The sequence below is a fragment of the Hipposideros armiger genome, unplaced genomic scaffold, assembly GCF_001890085.2.
Source record: "Hipposideros armiger isolate ML-2016 unplaced genomic scaffold, ASM189008v1 scaffold_692, whole genome shotgun sequence".
Classification (NCBI taxonomy): Eukaryota; Metazoa; Chordata; class Mammalia; order Chiroptera; family Hipposideridae; genus Hipposideros; species Hipposideros armiger.
Genome location: NW_017732042.1, coordinates 904,117 through 915,975, shown reverse-complemented (window position 1 = coordinate 915,975; position 11,859 = coordinate 904,117). Strand labels below are relative to the sequence as shown.

The window sequence follows — 11,859 nt, the reverse complement described above, 5'->3', positions numbered from 1 at the left end:
AGGGAGGGGGGGAGAGAGAGAGAGAGAGAGAGAGAGAGAACGAATGCATGCAAGCACGGGACAAAGACAGACCTCTGATCAGCTTAGGCCTCCTTCCACTCCTAAGGAACTTCAGTGAAAACAAAACCCTAGGGACTGATAGCTGCTATTGTTTCTCCTCTTCTGTTATACTCTTTGATATACTATTATAGTAATAAAAATAACTACAAAGCGGTCTGGGCTTTTTAATGATGATTAAAGAGGTTAGTATCACGAAAGAGCTGACACAAGGCAAGAAAGAAAAAGGTTACCAACTAGTCTTTATTCAATTGTGATGTATTCTTGTTTAATAACAAAAGATGCTAAATGAGGGTCTCAGAGTTATGTTTCCTGCAATACTGAAGGAAGATGTAAAAGAAAAGTTGTCCTTTTAATTCTTGGGAGAGTGCACATCTCCAAGTGTCACTTCAATCATTTGATGGCTATAGGATATTCAAGTAACATGACTAACACACGTTCAACTACTGAAGAACTGGGAAGATGGCACCATTCTAGTTTGTTTCTTAAATCTGCTGGCTTATAAATCATCTAGTACCTACATCAAAACATCCCAAGTTTTTAAAGAGAAGTTTGTGAGTAATATATCTACCATACACCCACTAGAAACAAGGCAGATGTACAAAGAGGTAAATAAAGACAAAATTTTCAAATATCTAATTTGAATTTGCGGAGATGAAATTGAAATGTAGAGTCATTTACTCACCCGCATTTAAATGACATTCCTTAATCTGAAACTGAAGTTCGTTTTCATTGGGAATGTCCTTCCATGTTGCAAGGAAGACCTGGCGCTCTGTATGGGGAGGCACAAGGAAAGGAAAGATATGCATTTATCTGTCAATATTCTGATTTCTGATGCCTTGCACCATTTCTCCTTTGGAGTCCTGGCTCTTGCAATACAGCCAGGAGTAGACTGCGACTGGAGCCAATTCTTAGCTACGCAGAGGTGCTACACTCCAGGTCAATTAATCCCTCATCAGTAGCACTAAGATACATTGGAAAAGAGTTTACATCTAGGGTTTAGTTTTGGCTCTATTGTTTTTCTATTTGGTAACTTTGGGTAAGTTTGTAACCTTTTGGATCCTTAATTTCATCATATATAATTACATCTGTCCTGCCTACCCCAAGAGCTACTGTAAGGACCAAATCAATTCAGTGCCAATACAATTTAACATGTCTTGTTAACAAGCTAGTTTTGTTAGATGGTGGTTTCCTAAGTAAGGGAAGAGAGAAATGTCAACAACTATATGGGGAATACTAGTGGTTTATTATAAATTACTATAATTATAATGAAAAAGTGTGAAATATTGTGAGAATTACCAAAGTGTGACAAAGATACAAGTGAGCAAATGATGTTGGAAAGATGGAATTGATAGACTTCATTGCCACAAACCTTCAATTTGTGAAAAACAGTATCTGCTAAGTATGACAAAACCAGGTATGCCTGTAGTCTGCATGTGTTAGGGTGACTGGGTTATTCAGATAACTGGCATTGTGATTTAGACCAACACCAGAACTAGGCCAATTGTGACTCAGGCGAATAAATAATTATCAATTATTAGAGCTTTAGAATAATAACCTTACCCCATTTTTTAATCCTCAAAATAACTTGTCCTTCTGGGCTATGTTCTGCCTAACATTCAGGGGAAGGGCAAAGGTATATATTTGACAGAAGGACAAGGAGGCATACTTACCCATTTTACCATCTTCTACAAACAGTACATTGAGTGGGATGAGGCAGCTGAAGTAGAAGACATCAATATTGTTTTTCACAGCCACCTGCCAGTAAAGAAAAAGGGAAAATTAAAACATCATAGGAAGCCAGGTAGGAGGGAATAAGTAGTTATGTGCCTAGAAATATATCATCGTATTTCCTTCTTCTTTTAGACAGTGCAGGACCCCCAAATCAAGACTCACGAGCCCATACACTGCAAAGCACATCCTTACTCATTCCAGTCAGAGCGGAGGAGCACGGTCACAACTTGCCATTCTACCTCTCTCTAGGAGCCCCAGGAGGGATGAATTCAAGGCACAAACTCCGTACCCAGAATAATCTATTAGGTTATTTTTTTTTGTTTCTATGGTTATTAATAGTAGCTGCTGCTACTATGTACTAGGTACCTACTAATGATATTATTTCAAATCCTCATTAATATTATCCCAAACAAAGTGAGTGTCACTTCCCTCTCACTTTAAAGATGAGGAACTGAGATTCAGAGAGACCCAGGGTCACATTTCTAGTACACAGAACCAGGATCAAATGCATTTTGACTGACCCTAAACATCGATTTTTCCCCCCCCTCTCCACAATAACTGGTCACACTGCCCCGTATCTTTTTTTTACATACTGGTTTTAAAGTTGTTTCTTTTATAAAATCTTATTTCCTAAGTCCTATGGTTGGAAAAAGCTTGTGGGTCAAACACTGGTAAACCTGATGACTGTAAGAAGGGAAAACCTTTGAACAAGTGAGTAAATGAGTTTTTTTCTCACAATACAAGCTTCGGGTGATTTAGGTAAGCTGTGATTCCACCATGGCCCATTCTATTCAGAGCATGCTGTTTATATATATTTTTAAAGTTACAGTAAGTATTTTTATTCAGGGGCAATACTGATTGGCATATATATATATATATATATATATATATATATATATATATTCAGAAACAGATAGATTCCACTACGGCAGATTATAAGAACCATGTCCTGAAAAAACGGAGAGTGGGAGCAGAATTACTTTAAACCACCACTTCCCACTGGTTTCTATCACGAGTGACTTTTCTATTTGTGCCCTGGGCACTGCAGGAAAACATTTCCCTGGGCAAGTTCTAAAACCAGCAACCAAGCCTATTTCTCTCTCATTTTGCTCTAAGAAAATAAAGGGGAAAAAAGCACCTATCCAGAACCACTATCTCCACCCCCACTCCCCGTTTTGGGATAAATGTCCACACTGCAACAGCATTATGTATCTCTTCATCAAAACTCTGGCTATGAGCTCCAAATATCCTCTTCCCAAAGTACTTCTAGTTCTTTAACATTTATTATCAACTCATCTTCCCCACCTTAAATAGTACCTTTATTTCCTCCTCCATAATTTGGTTACGTCTACTTGACAGTCTTTCTGTTCTCTCTCTCAGAAGAATCCATCAAACTACTTTCCTTGTAACTTTTGTTTTTAACCTTTCAATCACTAACTCCCTAGAAGTTTCTGACCTATATCTCACAATCTGATGCCTAAAATGCTGAGAGCAGGGTTCTCAAAAAGCTTGAGGATGAATGTAAGCAGAGAAACCAACCTCAGGAAAAAGGGACTTTAGACATTATTTTGGATGTACCAGACCACCACTTCAAAAGATTTACACCAGTGTGGGCTTCTTGGAAAGACATATTTTCTAATCAATCTGGTATTCGGCAACGAGAGAAAGAGAACTCTTATTTCAAATAAGGGTACCAAGATCTTGAGGAGTGCCAGGCTCTGTAAAGGGCATTTAGAAGTGAAAACGAGGGTGGTGCGGGTGGGCTAGCGTAGGTTACAATAAAGGTCTTACATGAAATGTGAGTGATTATCATTACTATCATCTCTGAATATAAAGCAGTCATATTTCATAATGTGCCAAGCATTCAAACATTTATTAATGTTTACTATGTCCTAACCATTTGAGATACGAAGAAAACAGAAACTATAATCCCAGTCCTCCAGGGGATAATATTGGCAGTACTTAACCAAAGACTTATATTAGAATAATATGGAGGGATTTTTCAAAACAGATGCCATGCCAGGGCTCTATCCTATATAAAATAACAATCTCTAAATCTGGAACCTGGCATATATACTATTTTGGAAAACGCTCCTAGGAAGATCAACCAGATAAGCAATTAATTTAGAACAATGTTACTTAGGAAATCTGAATCGGCTTGTAAATATCTTGTTCTTCTGAGAGAATCCTTATTCCAACTGGGTGTCCTTTCATAATGGAACAGACGTGAAAAGCTCCCCCTAGGTTAGCAGTGCTAAACCATTCTGCCTGAAGACGCTTTTAATAAACAGATGAAAGCCACGGACCCTCTTCCTGAAAAACGTACTTGCAACATTCTGACATACAATTTCAGGGGCTTCAGGATACCCGGAAAACTATCACTGGACTCGCTCCAGGATAATTCTGAGAAGTTGGGACACCTTAATCAGAGGCAGCAGGCACAGCGGTTCAGAACATGGACTTGGGAACCAGACCAGAAAATCTGATTTCAAATTTTGACTGTCACTTACTAGCTGTGTGACTTTGAACAAGAAGTACTCAGCTCAGTCTCCTGTCTGTAGAATGGAGATAACAACAGTACTGAATGCATAGGTTGTTAAAAGGATAATGAGTTAATATGTGCAAAGCTCTTAGAATGGTGCGTGGCTCACAGTAAGTTCTAAGACAACTGTTTTTTAAGGAAAAATTCCTTTTACCTTTCACCATCTTCTGTTTTACTCAGAACTTTTCATAATTAAGGCTAACCACATTAGACTTATTTGAAATCTTACTCAAATGTAGTACTACTACTATGTTAACAAGAGGTCAAAAGTAAAAAGGCTTAGCAAGTTAAGTTTAATGATTCTTCTTGCTATTGTGCCCTTGGGTAAAAAATATCATCTCTTTACAGGATCCACTGCACACAGGTTAATTTTTGGGAAGGAAGCGTTGAATCTCTTTCACATTAGCTTTTCAAAATCTGCATTTTGTAGCTCTAAAACTTTTACTCTTGGCTAGAACTGTGTTCGTTTTAAGAATACCATATTTTGCCATGTATACTTATAATGCGCTTCAAAGATTTTGGCCCAAACTTTCAGGGGAAAAAATCTTTAATTTTTTAAAAGATTTTATTGGGGAATTGGGGGAGGGGAACAGTATTGGGAAATCGGGGAAGGGGAGCAGACAAGTTGCTGTCCTTTTGTTCTGCAGTTTAGTTGTGAAGCACGTCGATTCACTGGCCCATGTTGGTATTATCACTGTGCTCTTCCCGGGAGAGGCACTCGTTTGCTCGCCATTGGACGGCCGCTCAGGGCGGCTCATGGCAGCTCATGCTTGCTGGCAGCCTACACTGTCGCCTCACGGGAGCCCAGCTCCAGGTTGAGCTGTTGTTCACCATTTTAGCTGTAGAGAGCGCAGTGTCACTGGCTCTCATGTGGGATCCGAACCAGGGCCCTGCTGCTCAGAGCTGGCCAACTCCTAACCAATGCACCACTCGGCCAGCCCTCATTTTAATTTTTTAATTCAAATTTTTATTTGTTTACATTTAGGTACTTGTTTTTTGTATTATAAAGGAATTTTAACATTTTAAAAAACATATTATGGTACAAGAAATTTTATATAACAAATAATTACAAAACACAAGAACAGATACAAGGTACAAGAAATTTTATGTATCAGTAACAAATTTACGATATTTATGCATCACAGAAGACAAAGAATTCTTCATCGTTGCTGCAAGTTCGTTGTAAATTCAAAACTGATTCTCATATTCCAGGGTATTATTTTGCATATAGATATCATTACTGATGTCTAGAGTTACACTTTTAACTCATAAGCATAAGTAAAATAATTAAAAACATTTATATAGATACAGAATTAGTACTACCCATGTATAATGCGCATCCTTATTTTTCCCTCACAAATTTGGGCAAAAAAGTGCGCATTACATATGGCAAAATACGGTATATGGTTCTCTTGGATCTGGCCCTTGCCTACCTCTCTAAACTATTTTCTTAACTTTGACCACATCAAAATTACTTCTTGTTCTCCAAACACTGAAACTCACAGCTCTGTGCCTTTTTACGTGGTGTGCCTTGTACTTAACATATCCTTCTCCTGAAGCTTTAAATATGGAAAATACATATTTAATCTTAAGGTTCAATTTAAGCCTGAATTTCACAGGCAATCTCTTATTCCTCCCTCCCCACAGTACCCAGTGCATATACTTCTGTCTACAACAGCATAAAATAACTGTCTGTTTACTCTTGCCTCACCCTCAGTACAATGAGCTCCTTGCAAGCAGGAGCTCTCATTTTCACCAGCATACTAGTGGCTCAATGAATATTTGTTGAATTAAATTAAAGATGACAGATGGAATGGAACACTGGTTTCTCATCCTTTTTCTACCTCTACATCATGCATCTGCATAACACACAGTCCCATCGATAACGTCTCTTATTGGGTAAATTCACACTCAGTGAGGCAGGGGTGGAGGTATGGGATGATACGTGGGCTCTTTTAGTTTCAAATCACTGAGCTAAAATAACATCTATATGCTAAAGAAGAAGAATACAGATAGTATTGGGTTGTTGGAAAAGTCATGACGTATTTTTTCTATGTTTTTCATTGCAAAAATGTGTCATTACTTTTCTGACAACCCAAGAGATCACAACCCAAAGAAAACTAGATTCTTCAGGGATGTGCCAATCAGTCCTTGGAAATTAAGGCATAAAAGAATCAAGGGAGAGCCGGACGAGTGGCGCATTGGTTAAGAGTTGGCTTGGGACACCAGCTCTGAGCAGCAGGGCCCTGGTTCGAATCCCATATGAGAGCCAATGACGCTGCGCCCTCTACAGCTAAGATGGTGAACAACAGCTCGACCTGGAGCTGGGCTGCCGTGAGTCACCCACGATGGTGTAGGCTGCAGTGGGGCTGGCCAGCAGCGGGCGCGAGCTTTTGTGAGCTGCCGTTAATGACCGTCCAATGGCCAGTGAGCGACTGCCTCACCCGGGAAGAGCGCAATGATAATACCAACATGGGCCAGTGAAGCGACGTCCTCCAGAACTAGACTGAAGAACAAAGGGACAGCAATTTGTCTGTTCCCCTTCCCCGATTTCCCAATAAAATCTTAAAAAAAAAAAAAAAATCAAGGGTAAAACTCAGTATGAAGCCAGTTCAATTCCAATCCAGATGGTGGCTACTTTTAAATAGAACTGAGTCAACCTTAAAGAGTATGATATCAATTGTTTCAGAGAGGAGGAAAGGAATTCCTTGTTTTTTGAAAACTTTCCCAACAGGTACAGAATAGGAAGACATAATCCAGACAAGCTGGAGAACTTTTTTCCAAGAGTTTTAACATCAATACCTGCTTGATCATGTATATGATCATGAAGTCAGTGATCATGTATATATCCGACTGCCTACTGAGTATCTTCACTTGGATAGCTAATACTTCAAAACCAAACTCTCCATCTCTCCTCCTTATCCTTAAACAGAACCTGCTGACTTTCTAAACTCAGTAAATGGAATAGCGCAAAGCCGTTTATCAGTCTCCCTGCTTCTGCATTTGTTTCCCCGACCCCCAACACCTAGCTTCCCCAGTCTATTCTCAACACAGCAGCCAAAGGGATCTTAAAATATAGGGCAGCTCATAAATACTTCTCTGCTCAAACCTCCAATGACTTCCCATCTCAGAATAAAAGCCAAAGTTACAACTGCCTATAATGTGATGCCCGTTACCTCTCTGGTGTTATGTGCTACTCCTGGCTCCATGTTAGCCACAGGAGCCTGCTGCTGTTCCTTGCATACACCAGGCATGCTCCTGTCTTACAGCTTTTTGCATTTGCTATTTTTTGGTCTGGAATTCTCTTCATCAAGAAATCTGCATGGCTTATTCTCAGCTTCCTTTAGGTCTTTGCTTTTATCAAATATTATCTTTTCGGATAGGCTTCCTTGACCAACACATTTCAAAACTACACCACCCAATCTCCAACCCCAGCTCCCTACTCCAATCTCTGCTTCATTCTTCTCCATTGCCTTGACATACTCTCTTATTTATTTGTTGATTTACTGCCTGTCCCCATGCCACCTACCCCACCTCCAAGTTCCATGAGGGAAGGGGTTGTCTCTTGTTCACTACTGTATTCTCAGTTTCTAGAACTGTAACCGGCACAGAATAAGTACTCAATAAGAATAATGATTCTAGGGCCAGCTGAGTGGCACGTTGGCTAAGAGCTGGCTTGGGACGCCAGCTCTGAGCAGCAGGACCCCAGTTCAGATCCCACATGGGACCAGTGACACTGCCCTCTACAGCTAAAATGGTGAACAACAGCTCGACCTGGAGCTGGGCTGCCGTGAGTCGCCGGCGATAGTGTAGGCTGCAGCTCCTGCTGCAGTGGGCTGCCATAAGCTACCGTGAGTGGCTGGCAGCCAGCATGAGCAGCTGGCAGCTGGTGTGAGCTGCCAAGAGCCGCCGTGAGCGGCCGTCCAGAGTCCAGCGACCAATCTGCCTCACCTGGGAAGAGTGCAATGATAATACCAACTTGGGCCAGTGACGCAACGTCCTCCACAACTAGACTGAAGAACAAAACGACAGCAACTTGTCTGTTCGCCTTCCCCAGATTCCCCAGTGCTGTTCCCCTCCCCAATTCCCCAATAAAACCTTTAAAAAAAAAAGAATAATGATTGTAAAATGTACTACTCAAAAGTTCCTAACAAGCATTTAGGTTTAGTGAAGATATGAACTTGACCTAAAGTTTCCAAAAGAACAGTGCTTCTCAAGTCTTTTCTAGTGTACTTCCCTTAACAGAAGAGGAAAGTATGGATATACTGGGTTGTCAGAAAAGTCATGACGCATTTTTGCAATGAAAAACAGAAAGAAGACGTCATGACTTTTCCAACAACCCAATATTATATACGGGGATGGAGGAAAGGGGGAGGGTCAGGATTAGGGGTATAATATCAAGAAGCCCATTGTAAGAACAAAATTTCTTTGAAGTTGCATGCTAGTCCATAATATATTTACATATTTTAATATGAAAATGTGTTTCTCCCTTTACCTTTGAGTAAAACTGATGCTCCAGGAAAATGTGTCACGTGTATTCTTCAGCTTCAAGTACCTCCTAGCAGTGAACTGTGGTTCTTGAAATTTATTTAGTGAGCTAAAAATGGCGCGCACACACACACAAAATAGAAAATATCATAGTGCATCTCATGAAGAGCAATGCTTCCTGAAAGTGTTTCAGTTTTATGTACGTGTGGTGTATATACTACATAAAATACATTTCTTACTGTAAGTTACAGTAGAAAAAGTATAAAAGCCATAATACGCACATACCAAATTAAAAGCAAGCAGTAGTAAAGAAATGGGCTCAATGAGCTCAGGAACAGAGCGCACACCTCAGCTTCTGCTTTGAGGGTGCCTGAAGCAGATCGCAGATAGTACCAAGGAGATGACCTAATCTTCGGTTCCTCTGGTCTGTCACGGGCAACATGTGGCCGTAACAGTATTAACTTGCCTCTCAGGGACATCAATAGGAAGAGCAAATAGAAATGATTCTGAGGCACTTGGAAAACACAAAAGGAGACTATAAATGCTTAATAATAATAATAATGATTTTTAAACGTTACTTTCAGTGGCTGCTGGGGAAAGAGCAGCCTGTCAGCGTCAGCCTGGAACCAGCAATTAGTTTCTTTCCATAGTATAGAAAGCCTGCTGCGGTAGCTGCAGCCCTTTATGGTGGCACAGCTGGAGACGAACAGGCTAAATTAATATTCTAACCTTGTTCCAGTGCACTCAAAAGTACTATAAAAAGGTATGAAATGAACTCAGTCTGAACTCTGGCAAATGCAGCTTCTCACCACACCTCGCACCACATATAACCACAGGAGGCACTGCCACAGGAAAAGCCAAGGCAAGTGGCACACTGCTCACCTTTGAGAGTATATCATCTATTCTTCCATGATGTCACTTGTGACCTTTCCAAGTCTCTGAAGAATATTTTTTTCTTTTATTCCTCCTCTCCATTTAGCGTTTAGAAAGATTATTTGTAGGCTGGCCCAAGCTAAGACCAGGCAGTGACGCCAGCCATTTCCAGTTCTCTGAGGACTGATGATTCAGATGGATTTCAAGCACCACACCACCTAGTCAACAGATCCTAGGGGAATGGCTCTGAGTGACAGGTTTTTAATGGCACTGACTCCAACTGTGTGATAGATGTCATCTGAGACTCAAGCAGAAGTGGCTCTTTCTGCTAGCTGCTGAGTTCATTAAATCTACCTGTAGTTCTGCATTCCTTGTCAATGCCCCAAAATATCTACCATCTTTAGTTTAAATATGGTCCTCCATTTCAAACCCGGTTGAAGATTAGTGAGGAAGCCAGTGTGGCAAGAATGGAGTACGCGGAGGAGCAGCAGATGGAGTTAATGGGGTAAGGCGGCATGGCGAGATCACGCAGGGCTCTGCAGACCACTGTTAGGGTTCTGGTTTTTTGCTTTAGAAAAAATACCAATGCAAATTCTTCCAGATTAGTGATACAAACCTGAGTGTAACAGGGCAGTAGTACAGCAAGAATCAAGCAGCTGTCACAACTCTGACAGAATCATGCCTATGTGGAGAGGATCACTGGCAGCCGTGTGCCTCACAAAAAACCCAGGTCTAGGAAAAATAATGCTAAGATACACTGCATCTGTTCCTGCTCCAGGTAGCTTCCTCATTAAAAAAAAAAAAATTTATGTTAGGCAAAATAAATCAGGAACTCACAGCAAATGTCTACGTAATCTCTTTCTGCCAATGTTGCCTGACAGCCGATTTCTAATAACATGCCCCCAGGCATTTAGCCTCTAATCCCATTAGATATGAGAGAAAAGCCTCAGTATGACCGGAGGCAGCAATCTCTCTGAGGGAGTGCCTCAGTATGACCAGAGGCCGATAAGGCTCCCTCTGGGGAGTGTCTCAAGGTGCGACTGGGACCTGTTGGAATGCTAACAGTTAATCTCCTCTGGGAGGACACAGTAACAAGGTGTCCTGGGGCTATGTGGCAATATGCGAAGGCATAGCATTTACTGGAACATAATGGGATATGTTAAATGAAAAAGGCTTTGAGGCACAGACCTCAAACGGATGCTAATTTGATTGACAGAAGTTTTACTTTTTTGAAAATTCTCAATTAAAAGCCATGCGCTGACCCGATTTGGGGCTCAGTTTTCTCTGACTGAGTCCCTTGGTCTCGCTCTGAATCCTACTTCTGTCTATGTCTCTTTAGTCAATCTGCGCCGCCCCTCAAGAGAAACCCGTTTGCCCTTGCCACGCTGGACGTGACATGCCAATATAGAACCCACCTGCCATCCTACACTGACGACTCACTGGTATGGGCTCTAAAGCTAAAGACATCCATTTCTCTTTCTCCCTTTAACGACAGTTTTATGTATCTTGTTAGGACTGGTTGGTGTGCCCTTGGTTGCAGCTCTTGTACCTTAGAATGCTACTTACATTAACAACGTGAACTGTTTGCTGTGTAGGGCTTGTTGTTAAACTTAAAATATATCTTTATTACTGTACAGAATCACAAAATGGTAAAGATAGAACTAGTAAGCTATCAGTTAAAATGATTAGATATTCCATACCCCAGTCTGGTTTGTCATGGGGCAGAAGACCCAATGGAAACTCAATAGAAAAATAGACCACAGTAATGAGAGTGAGCAAACATTATTCATTTTTAAATCCTGGGGTAAAACTGATTTAGAATCTAATCTAGGTTTTAGATAGTCAGCATGCAGTCTCAGATTAGTTAGCACCAAATTAGAAATCAAACAGGTTCGCAGGTGTGTCTACGAGTAGGTACTGACTGGTATATCACCTAACCTTAATGTGGACAAAAGGAGGCCATGTGGCTGCCAAGGTGACAGGGCACATGGGCAGGACACTGCACAGATGCTGTCTCTGGGTAGTTTTACTGTGGAAACAAGTCATACATAGAAGGGACAGAAATTATGGTGAGTAGCACAGCATGACCTATGAAATGGAGAAGTTTTTTGCTTTCATAGTTGGAGCACCTGCCTTCTAAACTCCTTCGGTGGCTCCTGGGAAGA

General features: G+C 40.9%; 1 protein-coding gene across 4 annotated transcripts in view; it reads right to left on the bottom strand.

Annotated features, from left to right (window-relative positions):
- AP2B1 (adaptor related protein complex 2 subunit beta 1) overlaps positions 1–11,859 on the bottom strand; it is a 111,976-nt gene that overhangs the window by 11,577 nt on the left and 88,540 nt on the right. For all 4 annotated transcript variants that reach the window (XM_019626853.1, XM_019626857.1, XM_019626854.1 and 1 more), the window contains 2 exons: positions 1,731–1,815; positions 743–829 (listed from right to left, as the gene is read on the bottom strand). In XM_019626853.1, the coding sequence (XP_019482398.1) occupies positions 743–829; positions 1,731–1,815 (172 nt within the window). The remainder of the gene's footprint in view (positions 1–742; positions 830–1,730; positions 1,816–11,859) is intronic.